This window comes from Miniopterus natalensis, chromosome 4, assembly GCF_054644295.1.
Source record: "Miniopterus natalensis isolate mMinNat1 chromosome 4, mMinNat1.hap1, whole genome shotgun sequence".
In the NCBI taxonomy this organism is placed as follows: domain Eukaryota; kingdom Metazoa; phylum Chordata; class Mammalia; order Chiroptera; family Miniopteridae; genus Miniopterus; species Miniopterus natalensis.
Window position 1 is genome coordinate 67,810,060 of NC_142084.1, and position 22,794 is coordinate 67,832,853.

The 22,794-nt window shown below is 51.4% G+C and overlaps 1 protein-coding gene across 3 annotated transcripts in view; it reads right to left on the reverse strand.

Moving 5' to 3' along the window:
* Positions 1-7,838, reverse strand: part of DOCK6 (dedicator of cytokinesis 6) — a 41,672-nt gene extending 33,834 nt beyond the window's left edge. For all 3 annotated transcript variants that reach the window (XM_087816740.1, XM_087816739.1, XM_087816738.1), the window contains exons 1-5: positions 7,778-7,838; positions 1,630-1,717; positions 733-908; positions 394-462; positions 7-136 (exon numbers count right to left, since the gene is read on the reverse strand). In XM_087816740.1, coding sequence (XP_087672866.1) covers positions 7-136; positions 394-462; positions 733-908; positions 1,630-1,717; positions 7,778-7,821 — 507 coding nt within the window. In that variant the 5' untranslated portion in view covers positions 7,822-7,838. The remainder of the gene's footprint in view (positions 1-6; positions 137-393; positions 463-732; positions 909-1,629; positions 1,718-7,777) is intronic.
* Between the last annotated feature and the right edge of the window lie 14,956 nt (positions 7,839-22,794).

The following is a 22,794-nucleotide window of genomic DNA, read 5'->3' on the forward strand; positions in this document are numbered from 1 at the left end:
CCTCACCAAGTCTTCTGGTCCAGATTTCTCATCTCCAGAAGCATCCTGCTCAAAAATCTGGCGTGTGAGGCCCTTCTGCCTCTCTCGCTGGGTCTCTGTGGTGATAGGGCTGTATGCTGCACTCAGATGCTGGTACCTAGGAGGAGGCAGGGCTGGTTAGGTAGCAGGGATCAGGGATCCCCAGGGCTCCTCGATGTACTCCAACACATCTGCAAGGCCCAGATGATACCTGCAAGGCCATCCACCTCGCCCGTACACCATCATTGAAGCCCAGCTGCCCTTGCAGGGACAATGGGCAGATAAGCAGGAGGACCGGCTGCAGACAATGGGCTCTTCTGGGCTCAGACCTGGCCTCTTGACCCTCCACCCTGAGCTGCCCCCAGCCAGACCCACCTTCTGTGGGCGATGATCCAGTCTTCTGTGTACATCTCCACTGCGGCCCTCACCTGGGCATCTAGCTTTCTGCACAAAATAAAATCAGGGTAAACAGAGGCAGGGCCTAGTGTTAGTCCTTCCAGTGACTAGTGAGGTGGGGCATGCCCTTCTGCCTGCTTCAGAGATAGGGAAATAGAGGCTTAGAGAGGGAGGGTGACTTGTCCAAAGTCACACAGAGGAGGCAGGATTTGAATTCAGGGCTGTTGAGAGTTTGATGGGAAAGGAAGTATTGATGAGAAGGGGGTGCATGGAGGCAGAGTGAAGTTATGAACAGGGAGGGAGTGGAGTTGAACCCACCCATCCTTGGGGATCCCGAGCTCTGTGGTCCGGCATTCTCGGGGCTGCAGCAGCAGCTCTAGGTCATCAGCTGGAAACTCAACTAGGTCTCGGAGGGGTCCAGGCTCAGCATCTGGTGGCCGACTTAGTAGCACATCCTCAAAGTCCAGGGGCTCAATGACTTCAGTCAGTGGGACCTGGGTCAGAGCAAAGTGGCTGTCACCCCTGTCCTGGATACTAGGAGTGGGGGTGGAGGGTGAGTGTGGGTATGGGCTGGCCTCAGACTCAAATAAGAGGGCAGTGGGAGCCATGGAGGGTGCTGGAGCTGTAGAGATTCTATGAAGGGCAGTGACCTCAGACTCTCCTCTCTCATTCCAGCTTGGACTGCCCCACCCCTCTTTCCAGGCAGGAAATCACACCCTGTGCCTGGAAGGGCAGGGAACTAATGGTGGAAGGAAAGGCCTATTGACTGCAGCAAAGAAACAGACAATTCCTAAGGCCCAGTGACAAGATGGCCCCACCCCCTTCCCTTTGCAGCTGGATGTACCTCCCAACCCCCAGGTTGCCCTCCCCCATCTTCGTCTGGGTGGTCCTGGCAGCAGGAAGTGGAGCTACATCAGGCTGGAGCCTCTCCCCCACCCACCCTGACCACCCACTGGGATCCCCCCACCCTGGCCCCCAGGAAGCAGCTGCAGAGAGGGGAATCACCCTCCAGACTCACAGGGAAGCAGGAATGGGGACAGCACTGGGGCCAGACCAGGAACCCCTCCCCTGCCACAGCTGGACTGAAGTCATCTCAGCTTCCCCAGAGGACAGGGCAGTAGTGAGTGGAGTGGGTGAGACAGAGGCCAGGCCCAGGGGAACCCCACCTCTGCCAGAAGGCAGGGTCTGGGTAGGGGGCACCTCCCAAGTACTTACCCCCAGGGAACTGCTGCACCGCCTGCTGGAGTGGGGAGAGCCACTGCGTTCCCGGGACACCTGCTTCCGCACCTCGGCTGCCACTGTCCTGTGGGGACAGGAAGGGGGCCACTGGGGGTAGGAAAACTTGGGCAGCGGAGCCCTGAGAACCTGGGCTTTGGGGCCAACAAATTCATTCTACAAGAGAAAAATCCAGGCTGTGGCAAGAAAAAAACAGACCACTTGGCCAAGAGAACTTAGGCTTCCAGATCCACAGATCTCATACTCTGGGCCCTTCTTAGCCACCTCTCCAAGCACACACAGGGACAACTGTCACTGGGAAGGGCCACGAGGGGTCATAGATCCCTCTTTGTCCAACCAGCCAGCCCTCTGGTCTCTGCTTTCTCATCTGGGGGACCTCTGTCCACCCTGGGGTCCCTCAAACAACTCATTTAGTATGTGTGCCCCATCCCATGCTTTCTGGGGGGCCTTGGACAGATCACTCCTGCCTCTGAGCCTCAGTTTACCCATTTGTGGCTGCCCTGACTTCACAGGGCTGCTGTGGGAAGCTGAGCAGGGGCCTGGCAATCAGAGGGCACTCCACACATTCACGTTCCCAGGGAGTCTGAGGTGAGGCTGCTGATGTATGAGGCCAGGATAACTCTCAGAGCACACCCCACAACCAAGGCTAGGGCTGTGGCCTGCCTCAGTAATCTAAACCTGCACTGCCTTTCAAAGTCAGGGAGGGAGAAGACCCACAGGGGAGGGAGCAAGCAGGAAAATGTGGGACAGACCCAGTGGGGGCAGGGATCCTCCAGGCCCTCAACCCTTCCGCAGAGCTTGGAAGGAAGGGAAGGACAGAGGGTCATGCAGTTGTCTGGGGGAACAGTGTACCAGGCAGTGGGAACAGCAAGTGCAAAGGCCCTGAGGCTGGGCTCTCTGCTCTGAGCATGGACTCCTGCTCCTGTGAAGCAGGAGCCAGGACTGTGTGGTCCCCACGGAAACCCTAACTCTGGACCCTACCTATAACAGGTGCTCAATAAATGTGTTTTTTTGATGGAATGAGTGAATCCCTCCCAAACTCCCACCAGTTCCAACTTTCTTAAATCCACTTAAAGTTGGGGAAAGCCCCAGACCTTTTAGCGGTATGGTTTTGGGCAGTTGAAACACATTTTCTGGGCCTCAATTCCTCCTAAAATTGAGAAGGCAGTTGCCCGAGTGTTCAAACCTCCTTTCTGCTTCCCACTTTTCTATGTGCTTGGAAATTTTCAAAATAAAAAGTTGTACCTCAAAAAGTACTATGCTGAGGATTGCAAACTTGATGGCCCACAGGCCACCAATGAGATGGATGTTTGCAGTAGGCCCAGGTAAGACAGGATGGGGGTGGGGGAGACTGAGGCCAATTGAGAACCTTAGCCCCCTCCAGAAGCCTCTGAATTCAAATTCGTGTGGGTGCAACAAAATTTCACCATGACCCTGATCCAACATGGGGCCTACAGTTTGAGACCCCAGCCTTTGCCTGTATTCTATTGCTTTGCCTGTATTCTATTTATTTTCTGTCAACTGTCCCTGAGTCTTGCTTCTATTGAGTGGGGGAGGGGGAACTTCCAGAAAATTCAAAGGGTATTCAAAATTAGGGATTTGTCCTGAAATTCCCAAAATTGGGCTGCCTCCTCTGGAAGCCTGGGCACACAGGACTTTGGGGGTAATTTACAAAAGATGCCGGGATAGGGGACCCGTCTGTGTCCTGGTCCCAGCTGTTCTGCAGCTGCTGCCCCAGAGCAGGGAGAGGGGCGGGGGGAGGGCTGGAGCTCCAGCTTCATTTTGTCATTAGGCTTGGAGAGGTCCCTGAAGTGTGAAAAGGATAGGACCACAACGCCATGGCCACTGGAGCCAGTTGCTGAGTCACAGGGCTCTGCACTTGGAGCTGGGCGAGCATGAGCGGCTGACCTCCCCCTTGTGGGCCTCAAGATCGGGGGGACAGTATCCATACTTTATGGAGCTGTTTTGAGTGTAGGGCCTGGCACACAGTAAGGAGTCAATTAAGGCTCGCTGTCACCATGTTGCCTCAAAGAGGACCTTGGGAAACTGGAATTCTGGCCCTGTTTTTGGAACCAAATGTGAGGGAGGCTCAGAGGAGTCCTAACCCACCCAGGGTCAGCAGCTGAATGCCACAGGGCCAGAACTGAACCCTGGGCGGCTGGAGGTCAAAGTCTGTGCCCCTCAGTGCTAGACACTCCATGTGGCCCATGGCGAGGAAAAGGGCCCAGAACAGGGGGCTCCTGAACCTACCTCATCCCGGTCCACACGCACCCTACATACCAGTCCTACCCAGCCTTGGAGCTTCAACACCTTCTAAACACTAATGAATCCTCTGGCCCGCCCCATGTGACACCTGCCTCCTCCATGTGCCCATGTTGGGGGTCTTACAGGCATCCCACACATAGCATGACCATCACCTGTCCTCCCACTGTCTCCCTGTTTCACTAAGGGCAGCCCCACCCTCTCAAGTGTTTGGAACCCACCCCTGGGAGTCACCTCCAACTCCTGTCTTTCTACCTCCATATCAGATGCCCCCATGTACAGCAGGTTTCAAAAACGCAAGCAAACTGCTGAGCTGAGTGATTTTCCCAGGAAGTGATCTCACAATTGCAACGAGGGAAACTAAAGATCAGGTGGTGGGTTATTGCTATCAGTGAGATCAACCCTCTGAAGGTGAAAAGTTGACAACCCTATGTGACACTAAAGAGATGCTCAGAGGGGAAGATAGAGCATCATTGGGAATTCATGTGAGATTGTGGACCTTACCCCAGGGCTGGCCGGATTAACAGAGGTCTACCCTCACAGGAGAGGAGGACGATAAACCAGAACAAGAATAACAGAAGCCCCGAATGCTGTGTGTTCCCACTTGTGCAAAAAGTGAGGGAAGAAGTGAATCCAAATAAAACCACAAAGAGATTCCTCTTCACACCCCACCCTACGCCCCTGGGCTGGCAGAAAATTTTAAAAACAAATATTACGAGCGCCAGTGACGAAGTAGAACAGCAGTAACTCTCATGTGCTGGCGGTAAAACCCCCTTGTAAAACCACCTGTAATTTTCAAGGGAAACTAAAGATATGCCCATCCAGCAATTCCACTTGGAGACATAGATACTCAGCAGGAAACACATGGCCGAAAATGTTCTCAGCAGCCCTGATGGTGACAGCCCCAGCGTGAAACAACTGACATGTTCCTTGACCAAAGACAGAGAATTCACAGGTGGGGGAATACTATGCAGCAATGTAAAGGACGAACCTGACTACAGGCAAGGGGACAGATAAGCCCTCCTCCTGCCATTATGCTGGATGAAAGCTGCGCCCCAAACTAGACATCCCACATGATTCCATTTATAAGATGCTCTAAACAGGCAAAACTAAGCCCTGACCGGTAGCTCAGTTGTTTAGAGCATTGTCCTGATACACCAAGGTTGTGGGCTCAATCCCCAGTCAGGGCACATACAAGAATCAACCAATGAATGCATAAACACATGGAACAACAAATCAATGTTAAAAATTAAAATTTAAAATAAATAAATAAACAGGCAAAACTAACCCACAGTAGACAGGGAGCCACCTTGGATGAGAAACCATAACACAAGTGAGAAAGGGATGGCAGCCACCATTGGCAAGGTGATCCCAAGTGGCAGAACCAGGTGCAGCTCAGGAGGGGCTGCTGGAGTGAGGAGGCCCAGGAAGCAGGAGATAGCGCGCATCTTCACCTAAGTGATTTTTCCTTGGCATTTGTTTTATAAGTGAACTTTGCACCTTCCTGCATGCATGTTTTACATAACAATTTTTAAAAAGGTAATGATATTTGCATGTGCTCATATTTGCAGACATATTTTGGGACAGAGCAGGAAGGAGCCATTTCCTTGAAATCCTAGAGGTACCTTTGGAATTTTGTCAATGTCTGTTTCATGGACCTCCACTAGTCCAACAAATCATTATGTCTTTAAATGAGACATGCAAGCTGCCCCATATCAAACCACCGAGGGGCAGAATGAAGATGCTGCTGTTAGATGCCTAGGAAGAATGAATAGACTCGCTTAGGGGGATGTGGTAGCAGGAAGAGGCAGTTTCCAAGATTGTTCTGTGGTCTGGGGCCACACACTCCTGGGTTCACTTCCCCACAAGAGACCTTCAACAATGACCTAACCACTTTGAGTCTCAGTTTCAGTAGTTATACCTACATCAAGAGACTCTGGTGACAAACAATTGACATCCCAGATGGAAATAAGCATGTGATAAGCATATTATAAGTGCTCGTCATTATCACCATTCTATATTGTATTTTATTTTAAACAGTACAAGTGAAAAAATGAACAAATTACATTATATACAATAACATTTATCTATATTATTTACATTCGTAGGAGTTTGTACTTTGAAGTTATCCTCCAAAATCTTTTTTCTAGACTCTGTTCAATAGGAAACTGGGGGACTATCTTATGTTCAGGTTAATATGGTATTTGTGGAATGAATGAATGAATGAATGAATGAATGAATGAATGAATGAATACAGGCCCAGATCTGAGTATGTAGACATCTGGGTGTCCACTGGACAGTTCTGGGGAACTCATCACAGAGTAACTAGAAGACTTCAGCCATTTGCTTATGGTTCACTGGGGTCCCAGGAACTTCTCTGTTTTTCTTACCCTGGGCTCGGTAGCATCTGTTCCCCAGGGTGGGACCCAGGACCCCTCTTACTCACAGAGTGGAAGCCAGCACCCAAGGACATAGGGACTGAAAGGCAAAGAAACAGGCTCAGAGACACCAAAGTTCCAAGACAGAGAGATAGTTCAGAGACATAGCGACGACAGACATAAAAACTGCCCCAGACACCAGGCCACATCTCTCACTCAGGATAAAATTAAAGTCCTTCTCACAACCCACAAGGCCCTAAACGATCTGTTACCACTGTCCCCTTCCTCATTCTCACCAGCCTGGCTAGTCTCAGATGATTTCACACACTATGCCTTTGTGAACACACAGGGCCTTTGCACTGGCCCTTCCCTGAGTTTGGACCCTCCTCCCACATATGGGAATGGACCCCTTCCTCACCTCCTTCAGATACTTGTTTAAACGTCAGCTTCTCACCCAGGCATTCCTGACCCACCTCCCATAACTAAAATAACTCCCACCCTCCCTGTCTCCCTTCTCTGCCTTGTGTATCCCCACAGAACTTGTCACTAACAAATAATCCACTTTATTGTGCTTCTCATCTGTCTTCCCCACTGCATCTGCCTCCAAGGGTGAGATTTTTTTCTTGTGTCTCCATCAGGTCAGGGGTGGACCCACAGGGTGGCTTTTTCACCTGGGGGTGGCCAGGTCAGGTCCCCTGTGGAGAGGACCACTAAGCAGATTCTGATCCCTCTGTAGAGGCAAAAGCCCCAACAGGGAAGAGGTTGTCCATCCCCAGAGTCCGACATCCCTCTCATAATCTTCAGTCACGGAAATGGATCCCCCAGCGCCTGGTGCTGTCCCCTCCCCCGTCTGCCCACCAGCTGGTTCCGTCCCCAGCCCCCACTCTCTCCATTCAATCACCCATCCATCCCCAGCCAGTCCAGCCGGTGCTAGGAGAGCTTGAAGCAGGGCGGGGGGGGGGGGGGGGGGCATCCACAGCTGTCCCCTGCCCCCCAGACAGCTGGACACGGGACCCTGGTGGGGGGAAGAGCACGGGAAACTTCTCCACGGGACTCAAAGGCTGCCAGGAGCACTATCCCAGTTCCGAAATCCCTGAGCCCCAAACCAGGCTCAGAGGATGGGACATAAAGGCCGCACCCCACTCCCATACCCTCGGACTCGGGGGCCGGAGAGGGGCCAGGAGGTTGGGAGCGGATGCAGAGGACGCCCGGCTTCAGTTATCCCCGCACCACCGCCTCCAGGAAGGCCCCCGGGCCACGCCCCCACGGTGCACGGCTGCGAGGGGGACCTCGGCCGCCACCGCGCTCGGTGCCCACACGCGACGCCAGCTCGGCCCCGCCGCCCTCCCGCCTTCGCGGCCCCGGCGGACCTGCGGCCGGCGGAAGGGGCTCGAAAGGGGGGCGCACGGGCGGGGTGGGGCCGGGCCACCCTGGGGCGGGGCTCGGGCACGTGGGGCCGCCAGGAGGGAGCCCGGCGGCCGCGCTACCTGTTGATCTTGTGCGCGAAGGCGCGGCGCTCGGCGGCCGCCATGGCGCCCGCGTCCCGACACCGCCGCGCGCCGTCCGGGTCCCGGCCACCGCCGCCGCGTCCTGGCTCCGGGCAGCCGGGCTGGGCGGGGCGCGGCGGGCGGAGGCGGGGCCCTTCCGGACGTCCCGGGCCGCTCCGTGCTGCCCCTGCCGGCCACAGAGGCGGGTGCCCGCCGCCCCTGCGCCCCGCCGCCCCCCTCGGAGCTGGGGTGGGGAAACTGAGGCTCCGAAGGGGGGGGGAGGCGCCAGGACTGAGGCCAGGGGATGGGGGTTCCTCGAACTCCGGGGGAGTCTCTTTCGTCCAGGTGACTAATAATCACCATAATCGCCATAATCAGTGTAATCTCGGGCGCTTACTAAGCACAGCCCTGCACTCATACGTGCGACAGGAACTCTCATTTCTCCCCTTTCGCAGGTGAGTAAACAGAGCACAGAGGTGTTCGGCACTTGCCCGGGCCTGAGTGACCACAGCGCCCCTGAGGCCTCCATGGGATGAGCCCCAGTCGGGCGAGAGGAGCCCGGGGGTCCAGCTGCCCTCGGATGCGCCAGGAGATGTGAGTCAGGACATCTCCCGGCGGTGGGACTGCGTGAGCGGGCGCGGGGGGCTGGCCCGGCCCCGCAGCCTCCACTGGGAGGAAGACGTGGGGATGTGCTGGTTAATCTCTAGCCTCAACCCTACCCCGGTGGCCCCTCTCCCAGCCCCACTGCAGCAGTCAGAGAATTCTCAAACCCCCACTCATCCTCTGGATGTGCCAGTCCCTTGCTCACCTCCAAGTTTTGCACAGGCAGATTCTTCCTCTTTTTTTTTTTTTAATCCTCACCAGAGGATATTTTTTCCATTGCTTTTTCAGAGAGAGTGGAAGGGAGAAAGGGAGAGAGAGAGACAGAGAGAGACAGAGAGAGAGAGAAACATCGATGTGAGAGAGACACATCGATTGGTTGCCTCCTGCACTCACCCTGACCGGTGCCAAGGATGGAGCCTGTGACAGAGGTACCTGTCCTTGGCAGGAATCAAACCCGGGACCCTTCCGTCCGAGGACCAAAGCTCTAACCACTGAGCCAAACTGGCTAGGGCAGATTCTTCCTCTTGATGGCCTTTCCAGCTCCAGTCCTAGGGAGAATTGTTTTAAATATTTTTTATTGATTTTTAAAATTTTTATTTTTAGAGAGAGGGAGAAACATCGATCTGCTGGCCTCCTGCATGCTTCCCCCCCCCCGGCCCCCCAGGACTGAGCCAGGGCATGTGCCCTGACCTGCAATCAAACTGGTGACCTCTGGGTACATGGGACTATGCTCAACCAACTGAGCCACACCAGCCAGGGCTAAAGATTTTTTAAATTGATTTTGAGAGAGAGAGAAAGGGAGAGGAGAAACATCGACTTGTTGTTCCACTTATTTATGCATTCATTGGTTGATTCTTGTATGTGCCCTGACCGGGGATCAAACCCACAACCTTGGCTGGTGTATCAGGACGACACTCTAACCAGCTGAGCTATCGGGCCAGGACCCTAGGGAGAATTTAAGGCTGAAAAATACTGGGGCACAGCTCTACCTCAAGGCCTTTGCATATGTTATTCTTTTTCCGGTGTATGGGTACTATTATTATTCCTCTTTTACAGATGAGGAAACTGAAGCCCAGAGAAGCAGAGTTGCCCCAGTTGCCCAGTGGATCAGTGTCAGATCCTGAGCCCATAGGAGGGATGCCTGGATTGAAGGGGAACCCTCATACCTGGCCACTTTGTCCCAGCCCAGTGAGGGCATAGCAGGGTTGCTCCCAGTTCGGCATGTGGCATGTGCATGTGTGTCAGCAGCCCACGCATCTGCCCAAGTGGTCCAGCCACTTTGGTGTGGGAGATGCCAGGTGTGACCCCACCCATCACTCTCTGCTGTGACCCACCCCAAGTCACCCTCACCCCAACCTTCAGCCTCCTGGGCTGAAGCCTCAGCCTCACCTCTCAGACTGCTGGGAGCCTAGGTGGGCAGGAAATATGGAGATGAGTAAAGGTTGGGGGATTTCTTCCCTCCCCTCTTGTTCCAGTCCAGCCTCACTATACCTGGTCTCCTGGTCCCTGCCCTCACCCCTCACAGTTTGTTAACTCCTCAGTGGCATGGAAACACACAAGTCAGGTAATGTGCCTCCAGGTCATGTCCCTCCTCTGCTTAGAATGCTCCATGGCTCCCACCTCATTCAGTATAAAAGCCAAAGTCCTTACCACGCCCCACAGGCCTGCCCTGCATGATCTGCCTTTGTCACCTCCCTGTCCTCCCCTCTTCTCACTCTCTCCCTCAATTACTCCACTCCAGGGGCTCAATTCCTTAATGTTCCTCTAAACTCTAGGGCACAGCTCTATCTCAGGGCCTTTGCACGTGTTGTTCCCCTTCCCACATGTGGGTGCCATCATCATCTCCCTTTTACAGATGAGAAAATTGAGTCCCAGAGAGGCAGAGTGACTTGCTGCATTTGGCCAGTGAATTAGTGTCAGATCTGTGACCCAGGGATGCTAACCCCAATGTGGTATCTAAATACCAGCCTGGCCCCCATCTAGGCCAGGCTGTGTAACCCAAGGTAAATCTCTCAACCTTTCTGAGTCTCTGTTTCCTTGCCTGCTTCATGAGGGCTCCTGGTCAGATACAGCATGAGGCACAGACATTGGGAACACCACGCTCCAGGCCTTGTGGGGGCTGATTCCACACCAGAGTCAATGAGAGCTATAAACTCCAAGCCCTGTCTTGGGAACACGCTGCAACGATACCAACAAGGAAAGGCCCTGCCCAGCTGCCTGGAGCCGAGTACCTGCCCTGGTGCCTGCTAGACCTGATTGGTGAGGCAGGTCCTCTTCAGGGTACACGCAGGCCTGACTCAGCTAGGCGGGGCCGGGTGACCTAGACAGCTGCTCGAACAGAGGCCAAGCTTGGTGGGAACTCTGGCCTCCTTTGGCTGCTGTGGGAGAACAGGCTGCATCTGAGGGCGGAAACCTGCAGACCTGGGAGGAGGGACTGCACTGGTCCAGGTGGGGGACGACTGGGCTGGGTGGGAGTGGGGCCGAGGAGATGGCCAGAGAGGGTGGGTTTTTGAAGATCAACTTGCTGGCAAGTGGAACATCTGTGTGATCACTGGAGTGGAGTTGAAGATCAGGTCTCTTCACACCGATCAATGTCCAATGCTGTTCCCTCCACCTAGAATGTTGTTCCACCTACTCCCCATCTGACTCCTTCTCCAACCTTAAATCTCACCTTGGACATGCCTGCCTCCCACAGCTGCCTGTGCATCCCCACTGCCGCCCTGGTCTCACTGCATCCATGTGGCTAGGTTATGTGTCTTCAAGAGGCCCCCAGCACCTGGCACATAGTTGGTGCTCCATAAATATCTACTTCTGGCCTCTTCTGTTTTCTAATCTGCTGTTCAGTGCTTGTTCCAGGACCTCACACTTTGAATCAGTGTAGCATTAAAATGTGCTTTTTTAATCTTTCTGCGCATGTGTGCATGTGCTTGGGGGCGGGGGGGGAGTGCAGCTGCTTCCAGAACTTTGCAGAAGCCTTACCCCCGCCTGGAGCACTGTTTCCCCTACTCTTTGCCTGAATGAACTTCTAATCATTCCTTAGGTTTTAGCCTTCCTTGACCACCTCTCTCCCCTGCCCAAGTTGAGTCAGGGGCTTGCTCTCCTGGGCCCCCTCCCCAAGTCCCTGGCTTTCCCATCGCAGCTCTGACCACCCTCAGTTGTAATCTCCTGGTATCCTTTATCCCACTCAAATGTCAGCTCCATCAGGGCAAGGATTTTTCTATTTTATTCACTGCTGTGTCCCTAGCACCAGAGAGGGCTGTGCATACAGCAGGTGCTCAATAAGAGAATGAATGAGGCAGAGTTGGACAGGGGTCTAGTGGCCAGAAGACCCTGATGCCTTCCTCTCCCCTGGTGCCTCCCATTCCCACCATCAGTGTGGTGGGAGAAGCCAGCCTGGTGGCAGAGGGATCAATTCCTCGGCTTCCCAAACTGAGGAGGCACTGGTGGTAGGTGGCCATGAGGATGGGGAGTGGGGGCAGAATGGGGGTGCCCACTGCCCCTTGGTGCCCACGGCAGGGGTAGCAGGACCGGTCAGCCCAGGGCACTCGTCTTGCCCCCAGCTCTCCTGCCCATGGGCAGGGAACCCTCTCACCACAAGGTGAGGTGAGTGGGGGGAGTAAGCAGATAACACAAGGTGGGGGTGAAGGGTGCAAGGACATCCATCCAAGCATCTCCTGAGCACCGGCTGTGGGCAGGCTTCGACTACCCCGGAGGTGGTGTCATCATCCTAGGCCATCAACCTATAGGTGCAGGAAACTGAGGCCAAGAGAGGAACAGCCACTGGCCTAAAATCACACACCAGTTGAGTCATAGAACTTGAACTGTGTCTGTTGACCAGGTCTGCTGTGTTCAGAGAAACCTCTCCCCTGGTTCTTCAGATGCATTTTGACAACTTGGTGAATCACTTGATGAATGAATTAATGAATGGGTGGGTGTCTTGCAGTCAATGGTGAACTCAGAGTAAGAACTGTCACAAGCAAGACTTAGAGTCCAAAGAGACCTAGATTCCAGTCCTGGCTTAGTCACAGCCAGGCTGGGTAACCTGGGGCCATTCTAGGCCTCGATTTCCTCATCTGTGAAATTTGGACGGCACTCTCTGAGCTGGCCCTTATGGGACTGTGATGGGGGCCCAAGAGGTGTTGTCATGAGAGCACAGAGCCCAGGAGACGCTGAGCACAGAACTTGGGGAGGTGCTGCCTTGTCAGATTGTTTTTCCTGCAGCATCCGGAGCCAGAGCTGGGGAAGGAAGCTAGAAGCCAGCTGGGGGGGTCCTGCCTTTGGGAGTTTAAAGCACAAAGGCTGGGCCCAGACAGGCCGGAGGGGCAGGCCACAGGCTTCCTGTTTGTCTTTGGACAGATGGCCCAGCTGCCTGTTCCCTGTCGCTTGTCTGCCTGGATGCCTGCATTATCCCTGGAAATCACTTGTCCCTCTTGGTGACACCTCTGTCTAGTTTGCTCATTTTCCGGGTGTTCTCACCACATCCCAGCATTTGGCGGGTTTTCATCAAGGTCCCCAGACACCCAAGAGGTCTGCAAATAGAATTCAGGGGGTTGCATAAACTTGGGGGGGGGAGCTTGTATCACTCACACTCACTCCGCTTCTAATGATAAGTCACTAGACCTGCCAATCTGCCTCACTATTTAGTATGCTTAGAAAGATGCACACATTTCATCACAATTAAAACATATTTTGATAACTGTATCCCAATGTAATGGATTTGTAATGGGTTTCCTTTACCATTGAGATCAAAGTGTTTTATCTTATGCACTCACAAACTTCCATTGTTGAGGGCCCATGGCACAAAAAGGGCCCCTGTAAATAAGAGGAATTTTCCCAACATGCCTCTACCCTGCTTAAAATCTGCTCTATTACCCCATTGCCCCGGGAGGGAGCTATGCCCTTCCCTGTGGCCTATAGACCCCCTCATCTGCCCTGTAAGCCTGTCCCTTCCCCTTTCCCCATTCATTCATTCATTCATTCATTCATTCATTCATTCATTCTACCACCATTTATTGAGCTCCTGCTATATGCCAAGCACTGGGGCTTCTGGAAGGAGGTGAGGCCTAAAATTCAAGTGGGTGTCAGCCAGGCAGAATCAGAAAGGGAGGAGTTCCAGGCAGTGGGACCAGCAAGGCAAAGATCCAGAGGAGAAGCACCCATGTAGAGAGCAGGGAGGAGAGGATGAGACTTGAGGTGGTGGGTTTTCAGGCCCAGGTCTTGCAAGGCCTCCCAGTGGGGGCCTGGGCATAGCCCTGCGGGTAGTGGGAGGCAGTGGAGGGGTGGTGGGCAAAGGAGCCCTGTGGTTTGTTTCAGGAAGATCCAATTCTCACGACAGTTGCAGGAAGGGGTGTCCTTAAGCATATGTCAAGTGGAGGAGAAATCAGTTGCACGTTTCAAAATTACAAACCTATAAACCCTTGGACGCAGAAAGTCCACTTCTAGAAATCTCGTCTTTATATAGAAAATGAGGAGGACATTTGTGGCAGTGTCGACTAAACAGCCCAGATTGGTAATGACCATCCATCCACATGGGGCTGGCTGCACTCTCTCCGCACAGTGGAAGGTTATGCGGCTGTGAAAAAGAATGAGAATTGTATTTCACTAAAAGAAACAATGAGAACACCATCTGTGCACGCAGAGCACGGAATGGGCAGCGATGAGAAAAACAAGGCGCAAAGCAGGGTATACAAGAAGCCACATTTTGTGGATTTGGGAAATAGGTGTATATACCCATATTTACTTGATTTTCTAGGTGTCCTCTTCAAAGAGCTCTAAGAAGATGGTGAGGCTGGGGTAAAGGGCAGGAGAGACACTTTTCTTTTCTTTCTTTTTTTTAATGAGTAGATGTTATTTTTTTAGAGATGTTTCAGTTTGCAGAAAATTGAGCAGATAATACAGAAAGTCCCCATATGTTCCCTCACCCCCCCCCCCACAGTTTCCTCTATTATTGACATCTTGCTTGAGTGAGATACATTTGTTACAACCGGTGAAGCAAAACTGATATATTATTAACTGAAGTTGGTCCACATTAGGCTTCACTCCTAATGAAGTTGTACATTCTGTGGGTTTAGACAAATGTACAATGACAAATATCGGCCATCACAGTATCACACAGAAGAGTTCCACTGCCCTAAAATCCTCTGTGCTCCGCCTAGTCATCCCTCCTTCCCCCAACCCCTTGGGACCGCTGATCCTTTGACTGTCCCCCATAGTTTTGTCTTTTCCAGAATGTGACATAGTTGCAACCATATGGTGTGTAGCCTTTTCAAATATGGCTTCTTTCACTCAGCAATATGCATTTAAGCTTCCTCCATGTCTTTTTATGACTTGAGACCTCATTTCTTTTATAGTCCAGGAAGGGACACTTATGCATCATATCCGTCATCACTCGGGCTGCAATACGGGCTCATAGTTTCCATCCCTTTTGGTGGTTGGACAGCCTGAAGCCACGTGAGCTGCCCCAAGTCCCCAGAGTCCTCAGGCCTACCTGGCTCCCCCCAGATGGCCCCTGCAATGACTTTCTCTTTCTGAGTTTCCTGGGCCACTTCTTCCACCACTGAAGCACAAGTGGAAGTAGACTGTGAGGAGCTAAGGCGAATCTTGCAGGAACTTTCTCACTAACTGGCCAGGGCTCCAGGGAACACCTCGCCCTTGCCACTGTGAGATGGGACTTCCAAGACGCATTCACCTGATGGGACAGCTAGGACTCAGCAGGACCTGGGCCACCCAGATGACAAGTGGTAGAGTTTGGGTTTGAACCCAGAGCCACCTCTTGCACCAAAATCCTGCCCTCCTGCCTGTGGTGTTTCCTCCTCAGCAAAACCCTTTGGAGCAGGCAGCAAAGATTTTGACAAAACTCCATCTTCTAGATGGATCAAGTTTTCTCAGCTCAGCTACCTCCTTTTTTCTCTCCTCAAGGAAACTGTTTTATTCTGATTGTGGGATATGAGCTGATTTTGAGGTTTTTTTCAGTCCCAACGTGGCTTCTTCTTCATATCCTTAGTTATAGGACTTCTGTTCAGCTAGTCCTCAGGTGGCTCTCCAGGTTAATTGTTCTATAATTTAGTTGTAACTTTGATGTGGTCGTAGGAGGAGGTGAGCACAGCGTCCACCTACTCTGTCATCTTGATCGGAACTCCCAGTTACTGCCTTTATCTCTAGAAGACAGCTCTGACTTCAGCTCACAATGCCAGACTTTAAAGCCTCGTTTCAATCCTATTAGAACAGCTAAACTAAAAATACTGACAACATCAAGTGCTGGTGAAGATGCTAAGAAACTGGACCCCTCAGATGCTGCTGGTGGGAATGCAAAATGGTAGGGCGACTCTGGAAAAGTTTGGTAGTTCTTAAAACACTAAGCATGCAACCACCACTCGACCCAGCAACCCCACTGCTGTGTCGTTAGAAACGAAGATTTACGTTCACATAAAAGCCTGTACACGAATGTTTATAACAGCTTGATTCATGATCACCAATAGCTGGAAACAACCCAATTGTCCTTCAGTGGGTGAATGTAAGACAAATTAGGGTCCTGGCTGGTGTGGTTCAGTTGGTTGAGTGTCATCCCATGCACCAAAAGGTCACTGGTTCAGTTCCCAGTCAGGGCACGTGCTCAGGTTACTAGCTTGATCCCCGGGGGGGGGAGGGGGGCAGGGGGCAGCCGATCGATGGATCGATGTTTCTCCCTCTCCCTTCCTCTCCCTCTAAAATCAATAAAAACATAGATAAAAAATTAGGGTCTATCCACACACTAGGATATTCTTCAGTAACAAAATGGAGCAAACTATTGATACAGGCACCAAAGCATTATGCTCAAATGCTTCATGCTGCAGGGAACGAGGCCAGGCTCAAAAGGCTACATATTGTATGAGTCCCTTTAGCTAAATTCTCGGGAAGGCAGGACTGCCTGTGGGAGCGGCCGGCGCTCCGGGGCTGGGGGAGGCGCTGACTACATGAAGGAATTGGGAGTGTTTTGGAGTTTTGGAGCCGCCTGGCAGGACAGCAGATGGATGGTAATCAGGGATCTCACTCCTGTGGCAGCCCTGAGGCAACGTCTGACCCAGACAGACCTTTATTTGCCTGGAATACAGAGAGGCAGTGTGTGTGTGTGTGTGTGTGTGTGTGTGTGTGTGTGTGTGTGTGTGTGTGTTTAATCCATTTGAGGGATGAAAACTGGAGAGAAAGGAAACTGGAGAAGTTGGTAGGATCTAAGTAGAATTTAGGGCACTGGGGAGCCTTGGGAGGGTTCGGAGCAGGAGAGGAAGGCAGCCAGACTTTATATTTTGTTTTAGAAAGATTGCGCTGGACCTAAAGTGGAGGGTGACTTGGGATGGGAAAGACCGAAGCTGGGAAGGACAAGCTAGTGACACCCTGAAGGAACAAAGCCAGGGGCTGGCGGTGAGAGAAGTGGGCAGACTTGAGACTCAGAACAGAGGGATGGAACCTGTGTGTAATGGAAAGTGCCCTCCAGTTGCCTGTATTATGGGAGGTAACATTTGCAAGGTCTGAAACTAACCAAGACTTGGGCAACTTGTGCAGATCAACAAGAACAGGGCAGCCCCTGACCCTAATGTAGAAAATGTGCCAAGAACAGGAACAGGTTACTCACAAAAGAGAGTCCCACATAACTCATCATATTGGATACATTAAGTATGTACAGCTTTTTGTATGTCAATTGTACCTCAATAAAGTGGTTTTAAAAAAAGGAAGACCAGAAGGTGCAAGAACTTGTAAAGAGATGATCATACCACCGTTGATCAGAGACATGCAGATTTAAAAGAGAAATCACTTTATAGCTACCAGGTTGGCCAACACTAACAGGATAATGCCCTGCCTTGCCCTGCTCATATGCTGGGTGAAAGCAAACGTTTGTGATGTGATTGAAAGCTTTTCTTAGCCAGGAGGGGGCTAGGAAATGAAAGCATCTATAATTGATAATGTAGGAAATACAGGAGGTACCCCCACCTCCCAACAGACAGACCAGTGCTGAGCCTGTGAGTTCTGCCTCCTTTGGGATCTAGCCAGAATCTACACACTTCTCTCCCCTTCCTCAGCCTCCCACCCTGGGCCAACCTCTTTCATCCCTCACTTGGACTTGCAGGAACCTCTACCCTTGTCCCCTGGCTCCTGCGGCCCTCACCCCCACACTCTGTCCATCCTGTAGCAGCCAGGAGGCACCGGTGAGCACCCGAGTAAAAACACCTCCCTCTTCTGGTCTGAACCCTCCATGGCTGCCATTTCACTGTGGGCAAAAAGCCCAAGTCCTCCCCATGGCCCACCTGCCCTGTCACCTCCGTGGCCTCCCCTCCTCCCACTCTCCCCTTCGCTCATTCAGCTCCAGGCACACCAGCCTTCTCGTTCCATTCAGCTCAGGGCCTTTGCACTTGCTGTTTCCTCTGCCTGGAAGGCTCTTCCTCCAGGTATCCATGGGGCTCCTCCTTCGTTTCTCTTTCAGGTCTCTATTTAAAGGCCATATCCCCTGCCCTGCTTTGTTTTTCTTCACGGTGCATCCCTCCACTTGACATTTCACATTATTTTACACATCTGTTTGTCACTGCCACCCCGCCCCATCTCCTCTCCTCCACACCACGAGGATGGCAGCTCCAGGCACGAAGGTATGCCTGTCTGCCTCGCTTACGTCTGTGTCCTAGAACACAGCTTGCCACATAGCAGTTACTCAATAGATCAAAGTAAGGCTCAGAGAGGTGAGGTCACCTTTTTGTTGTTGTTGCTAATCCTCACTCGAGGATATATTTTCCATTGATTTTTTAGAGAGAGTGAAAGGGAGAGAGGGAGAGAGAGAGAGAAACACTGATGTGAGAGAGACACATCAACTGGTTGCCTCCCACATGCACCCCTACTGGGGCCAGGGGTTGAGCCGGCAACCCAGGTGCATGCCCTTGACCAGGAATGAACCCACAACCCTTCAGTGTGTGGGCCAAAGCTCCAACCACTGAACCACACCAGCCATGGCTGAGGTCACCTTTTTAAGGCCACATAGCAGGTAAGTGGCAGAGCTTGGATTTGAACCCAGCCCCATGTGAGTCCAGCCTTGTGTTCATAACCAGCCTGTTTGTACTTCCCCTGAGGCAGAGAAGAGACCCTGCACTAGGTAGCAGGATTTACCTGGGATCCTACCCAGGCAGCTCCAAGCCAGGCTAAGCCCTGAGCTATGAACCCAGCCTGGCTTTATTCTCTCACTGTTCCATGGCTCCCATTTTACAGATGAGAAAACCAAGACTCAGAGAAGTGGTGTATTATCTCCTGCTGTGACCTTGGGGACAACAGGATTAAGTGCTCATATTCTGGGGTCAGTCAGGTCTGGGTTTGATGAACGTGTTTAAAAAGGGTGGGGAATTCAAGGAAGGCTGCCTGTGGAGGTGATACTGAAAGCTGAGGTATGAATAGAAGTTTGGTAAACTCAGACCTTGCCATTGAAATCCTCACAGGCTCTGCTCCAACACCAGGATGCCTTTGTCAGACAGTTTTCTCTGGAGGCTGCATAGAGCAGGGAGAAGTGCCTGAGGATTAACTCCTCCTGGGAGCAGCTCTCAGACAGTGGTTCACAGTAGCAGTGAGCTGGGGGCTGTAGAATCAATCCCCAGCTCCCTGGCCTAGGGGTGCATGTCCTAGGGGCTATCTCCCAGAGGTCCCAATTGCCCAACTGCCCATGAAGCTAACCAACCCTAAAACTCCCTTTACCAGTGCCTTTTCTTCGGGGTGTCACTTCCTTTTACATACTGAATTGTGCCCCTCCCCATTCATATGTTAAAGCCCTGCCCTCCAGGACTTCAGAATGGGACTGTATTTGGAGACAGGGTCTTTAAAGAGAAAATTAAGTTCGAGTGAGTCAAATGAAGGCAAAGCCACTTGGGGTCCAGAAGGTGGCATGAGTAAAGCAGAGGGTCTAAGGGGACTGGGGTCAGCAGTCAAGAGCCAGTGATGCAGAGGGAGAGGGGCTCCAGGAGGGTTAGGACCAGACCTCAGGGAAACAGAAGTCCTTGAGCTCGCTCCAAAAACCCAAGAGGCAAAACTTCCAATGTGGGATGGGAGATACCACAAAGGGAACCTCCTCCATGGCTTCAGGCCACAAAGTGAGGCCACAGCTCATTTCTTTAAGGCCACAGGGGAAATGGTTACTAGCTGGGGGCTGAGCTGACCTGACCTCAGCCTTCCGGGCTGGGCATCTCCTCCCTCCTCTGTGGTTCTAGTTTACTCCCAGGCACCTTGGGTCTCCTTCGACCAGCAGCTTCTCTTCAACCCCAGCTCAGAAGCAAAAACTATTTAAAAAAAAAAAAAAAAAAAGCTTTACCGAGATATAATTCATATATCATACAATGCCCCATTTAAAGTATGCAATTCAATGGTTTTTAGTACATTCACAGATACATGCAACCTTCATCATTTTCCTCATCTAAAAAAAACCAAAACCAACCCACAAAACAAAACAACAACCCTATACCCTTTCGCTCTCACTCTCCTGTCCCCTGTCCCTTGCACCCTAAGCCCTAAGCAACCAATAACCTAGTATCCTGGGCTTTCATATGACTGAAACAATACAATATGTGGCCTTTGCATCTGGCTCCTTCCACTCAGGGAAATGTGTTCACGGCTCATCCTCGTTGCAACCTGTGCGAGAACTGCATTCTGATTGTGGCTGAGTGATATTCCATTGTGTGGATAGACCCCGATTTGTTTATCTGTTCAGCTGTGAAGGACCTGTGGGCTGTTTCCACCTTGCAGTGACTGTGAATAGAGCACTGAATATCCGAGCACAAGGATTTGTGTGGATATGGGTTTTCATTCCTCCTGGGTGCATATCTAGAGGGTCCTTTGCTTATTCTATACTTAACCTTTTGAGAACTGCCAGGCTGTTTTCCAAAGTGGCTGCCCCATTGTATATTCCCACCAGCAGCACATGAGGGTATCAATTGCTCCCCATCTTCATGTGAAAACACTTCTTGAGCCCATTTTGCAGGTAAGATTCAGGTATACTGAGGCCAAGCAATGGATCTGGGTCCCACAGCCAGCGAAGGCCAGAGCCAGGGCTGCGCCCAGATCTCTAGACTCCAGACACAAAGGCTTTTTCATTTCATTGAAGCTTGAATAAAGAGTCCATGGGTCTTTATTGAGCTCCTACTGTGTACCAGGTACTGTAGACAGCCAGTGAACAGAGCAGACAGGAATTTTTGAAACTGTAGGCCTGGGGTGACATAATGAGGAAGGATCCAGACTGTTTAAAATAATAATAAAATAATAATAAGATAACCTTGGCCGGTGTGGCTCAGTTGGTTGGAGCATCAGCCCAAACACCAAAGGGTCACAGGTTTGGTTCCCAGTCAGGGCAAATGCCCACCTTAAGGGTTCAGTCCCGGGTGGGGCGTGTGCAGAAGGCCTCTGGTCAATGTTTCTCTCTCACCTTGATGTTTCTCTCTCTCTGTCTCCCTCTCCCTTTCTCTCTCTCTAAAATCAATAAAAACATTAAAAAAAGAAACAAAAACGGTCACCTTAAAAAAATAAAAATTAAATAAATAAAAAATAAAATAAAAGGGACTTTCCCTTTCCAGGTTGCTATAAATTTTTACAATGTTTAGATGTTTTAAGACTTTTTTTGGCTTTTAAAAATTGTGGTAAGCCCGGCCGGCATGTTTCAGTGGTTGAGCACTGACCTAGGATCCAGGAGATCGTGGTTCAATCCCTGGTCAGGGCACATGACCGGGTTGTGGGCTCGATCCCCAGTGGGGGCGCGCAGGAGGCAGCCGAACAATGACTCTCTCATCATTGATGTTTCTGTCTCTCTCTCTCTCTCTCCCTTCCTCTCTCTGAAATCAATAAAGATACATATATATATAAATTGTAGTAAAATATATATAACATAAAATTTGCCATTTTCACTATGTTTAAGTGTATGTGGCATTAGTTACAGTCACAATGCCATTCAACCATCACCGCTATCTATTTCCAAAATTTTTCATCACCCAAGCAGAAATTCTGTACCCATTGAGCAATAACAACTTTCTCCCCCACCTCTGGTAACCTTTAGTTTCCTTCTGTCTCTATAAGCCTGCTTATTCTAGATATTTCATATAAGTAGAATCATAGCACAGGGTGCTTTTGTGATGAAAGAGGGCCAGACTTCATTTTGTTTTTAAATAATGGAAGCTAGACATTGGTGCCAGCTGCTCCACTTGCCCACATTAAATACACAAAGGGGGTCTGGTGATGCCTCAAGGGTCTTCTAGTTTTCAAAGGGCGAAAGGGTAAGGGTCAGAGGCTACCCCTGGAAGACTCTGGAAGCCAGACCCAGGAGGAGGAGACAGTGATACAGATCTAAGGCTGTACTTCCAAATGGGACAGTTGTGGGTTCGAGTCCCCTTGGCCTCATGGAGGCCTGAGCACTTCTTCACCCAAGGAATAAGGGGGTCAGACAGGAGCCCGCCAATAATGAACCACATTGCTTTTCAGATAGTGAGATACCTGTCACCCAATGTTCTCAAAAAGAAGCTGGGCTCAATAATTTCATTGTCTGTTTACACATCTAGGTCCCTAAAATATCTGAGTTCAGGAAGGCAGGCACTGCGTCTGTCTTGTTTGGTACAGTGGTTGGCATACACTGGGCACTCAATTGATGCTTGCTGAATGAATTCGTGAATGGACAGGCACCACCCTTCAGAAAGAAGCCCTGACTTTGGACTCAGAAGACCAGGCTTCAAATCTCAGCAGTGTGACCTGGGGCATGAGGTTCTCCCATTGTGCCTCTGGTTTTACATCTGTAAACTGGGTGCAACCACAACACCTACCTCCAAGGATGGGAGGGAAGATTCCAGACTATTTGTTAAGTGCCTCGCATGGAGTAAAGACTTCAAGAAATGCAGACACCAACTCTTTCAGATCTTTTAGGAGAGAACCACAGAAGACAGCCTGAACGCAGCCTGCAGAGGAAATGCCTGTGCTGGGCGGGTTGTTTTCCCTGACCCCCAAGGTCCTGGCTAAGTTTGCGTCAGAGCTGGTTTTGTTTCTGAAACTTCTGTTTCACTTGAGGTCCTAGCTTCCAGTATCCCGCCAGGCTCAGCAAGGAGCATCCCCTGAGATAGTGAGAAAACTCTGCCAAGGACGCAGAGGCCTGGGCTAAGGATGGTCATTCAGCGACTTTGATCCTTCAATTCTGGTCTCTTTTTTAAAAAAAGTGTTTTTTTAATGTTTTTATTGAGTTTGGAGAGAGGAAGGGAGAGGGAGAGAGAGATAGAAACATCAGTGATGAGAGTCATTGATTGGCTGCCTCCTGCATGCCCCCTACTGGGAGCAAGCCCAGGACCTGGCCATGTGCCCTAACCAGGAATCAAACTATGACCTCTTGGTTCATGGGTCAATGCTCAACCACTGAACCACGCTGGCTGGGCAATCCCTGGTCTCAT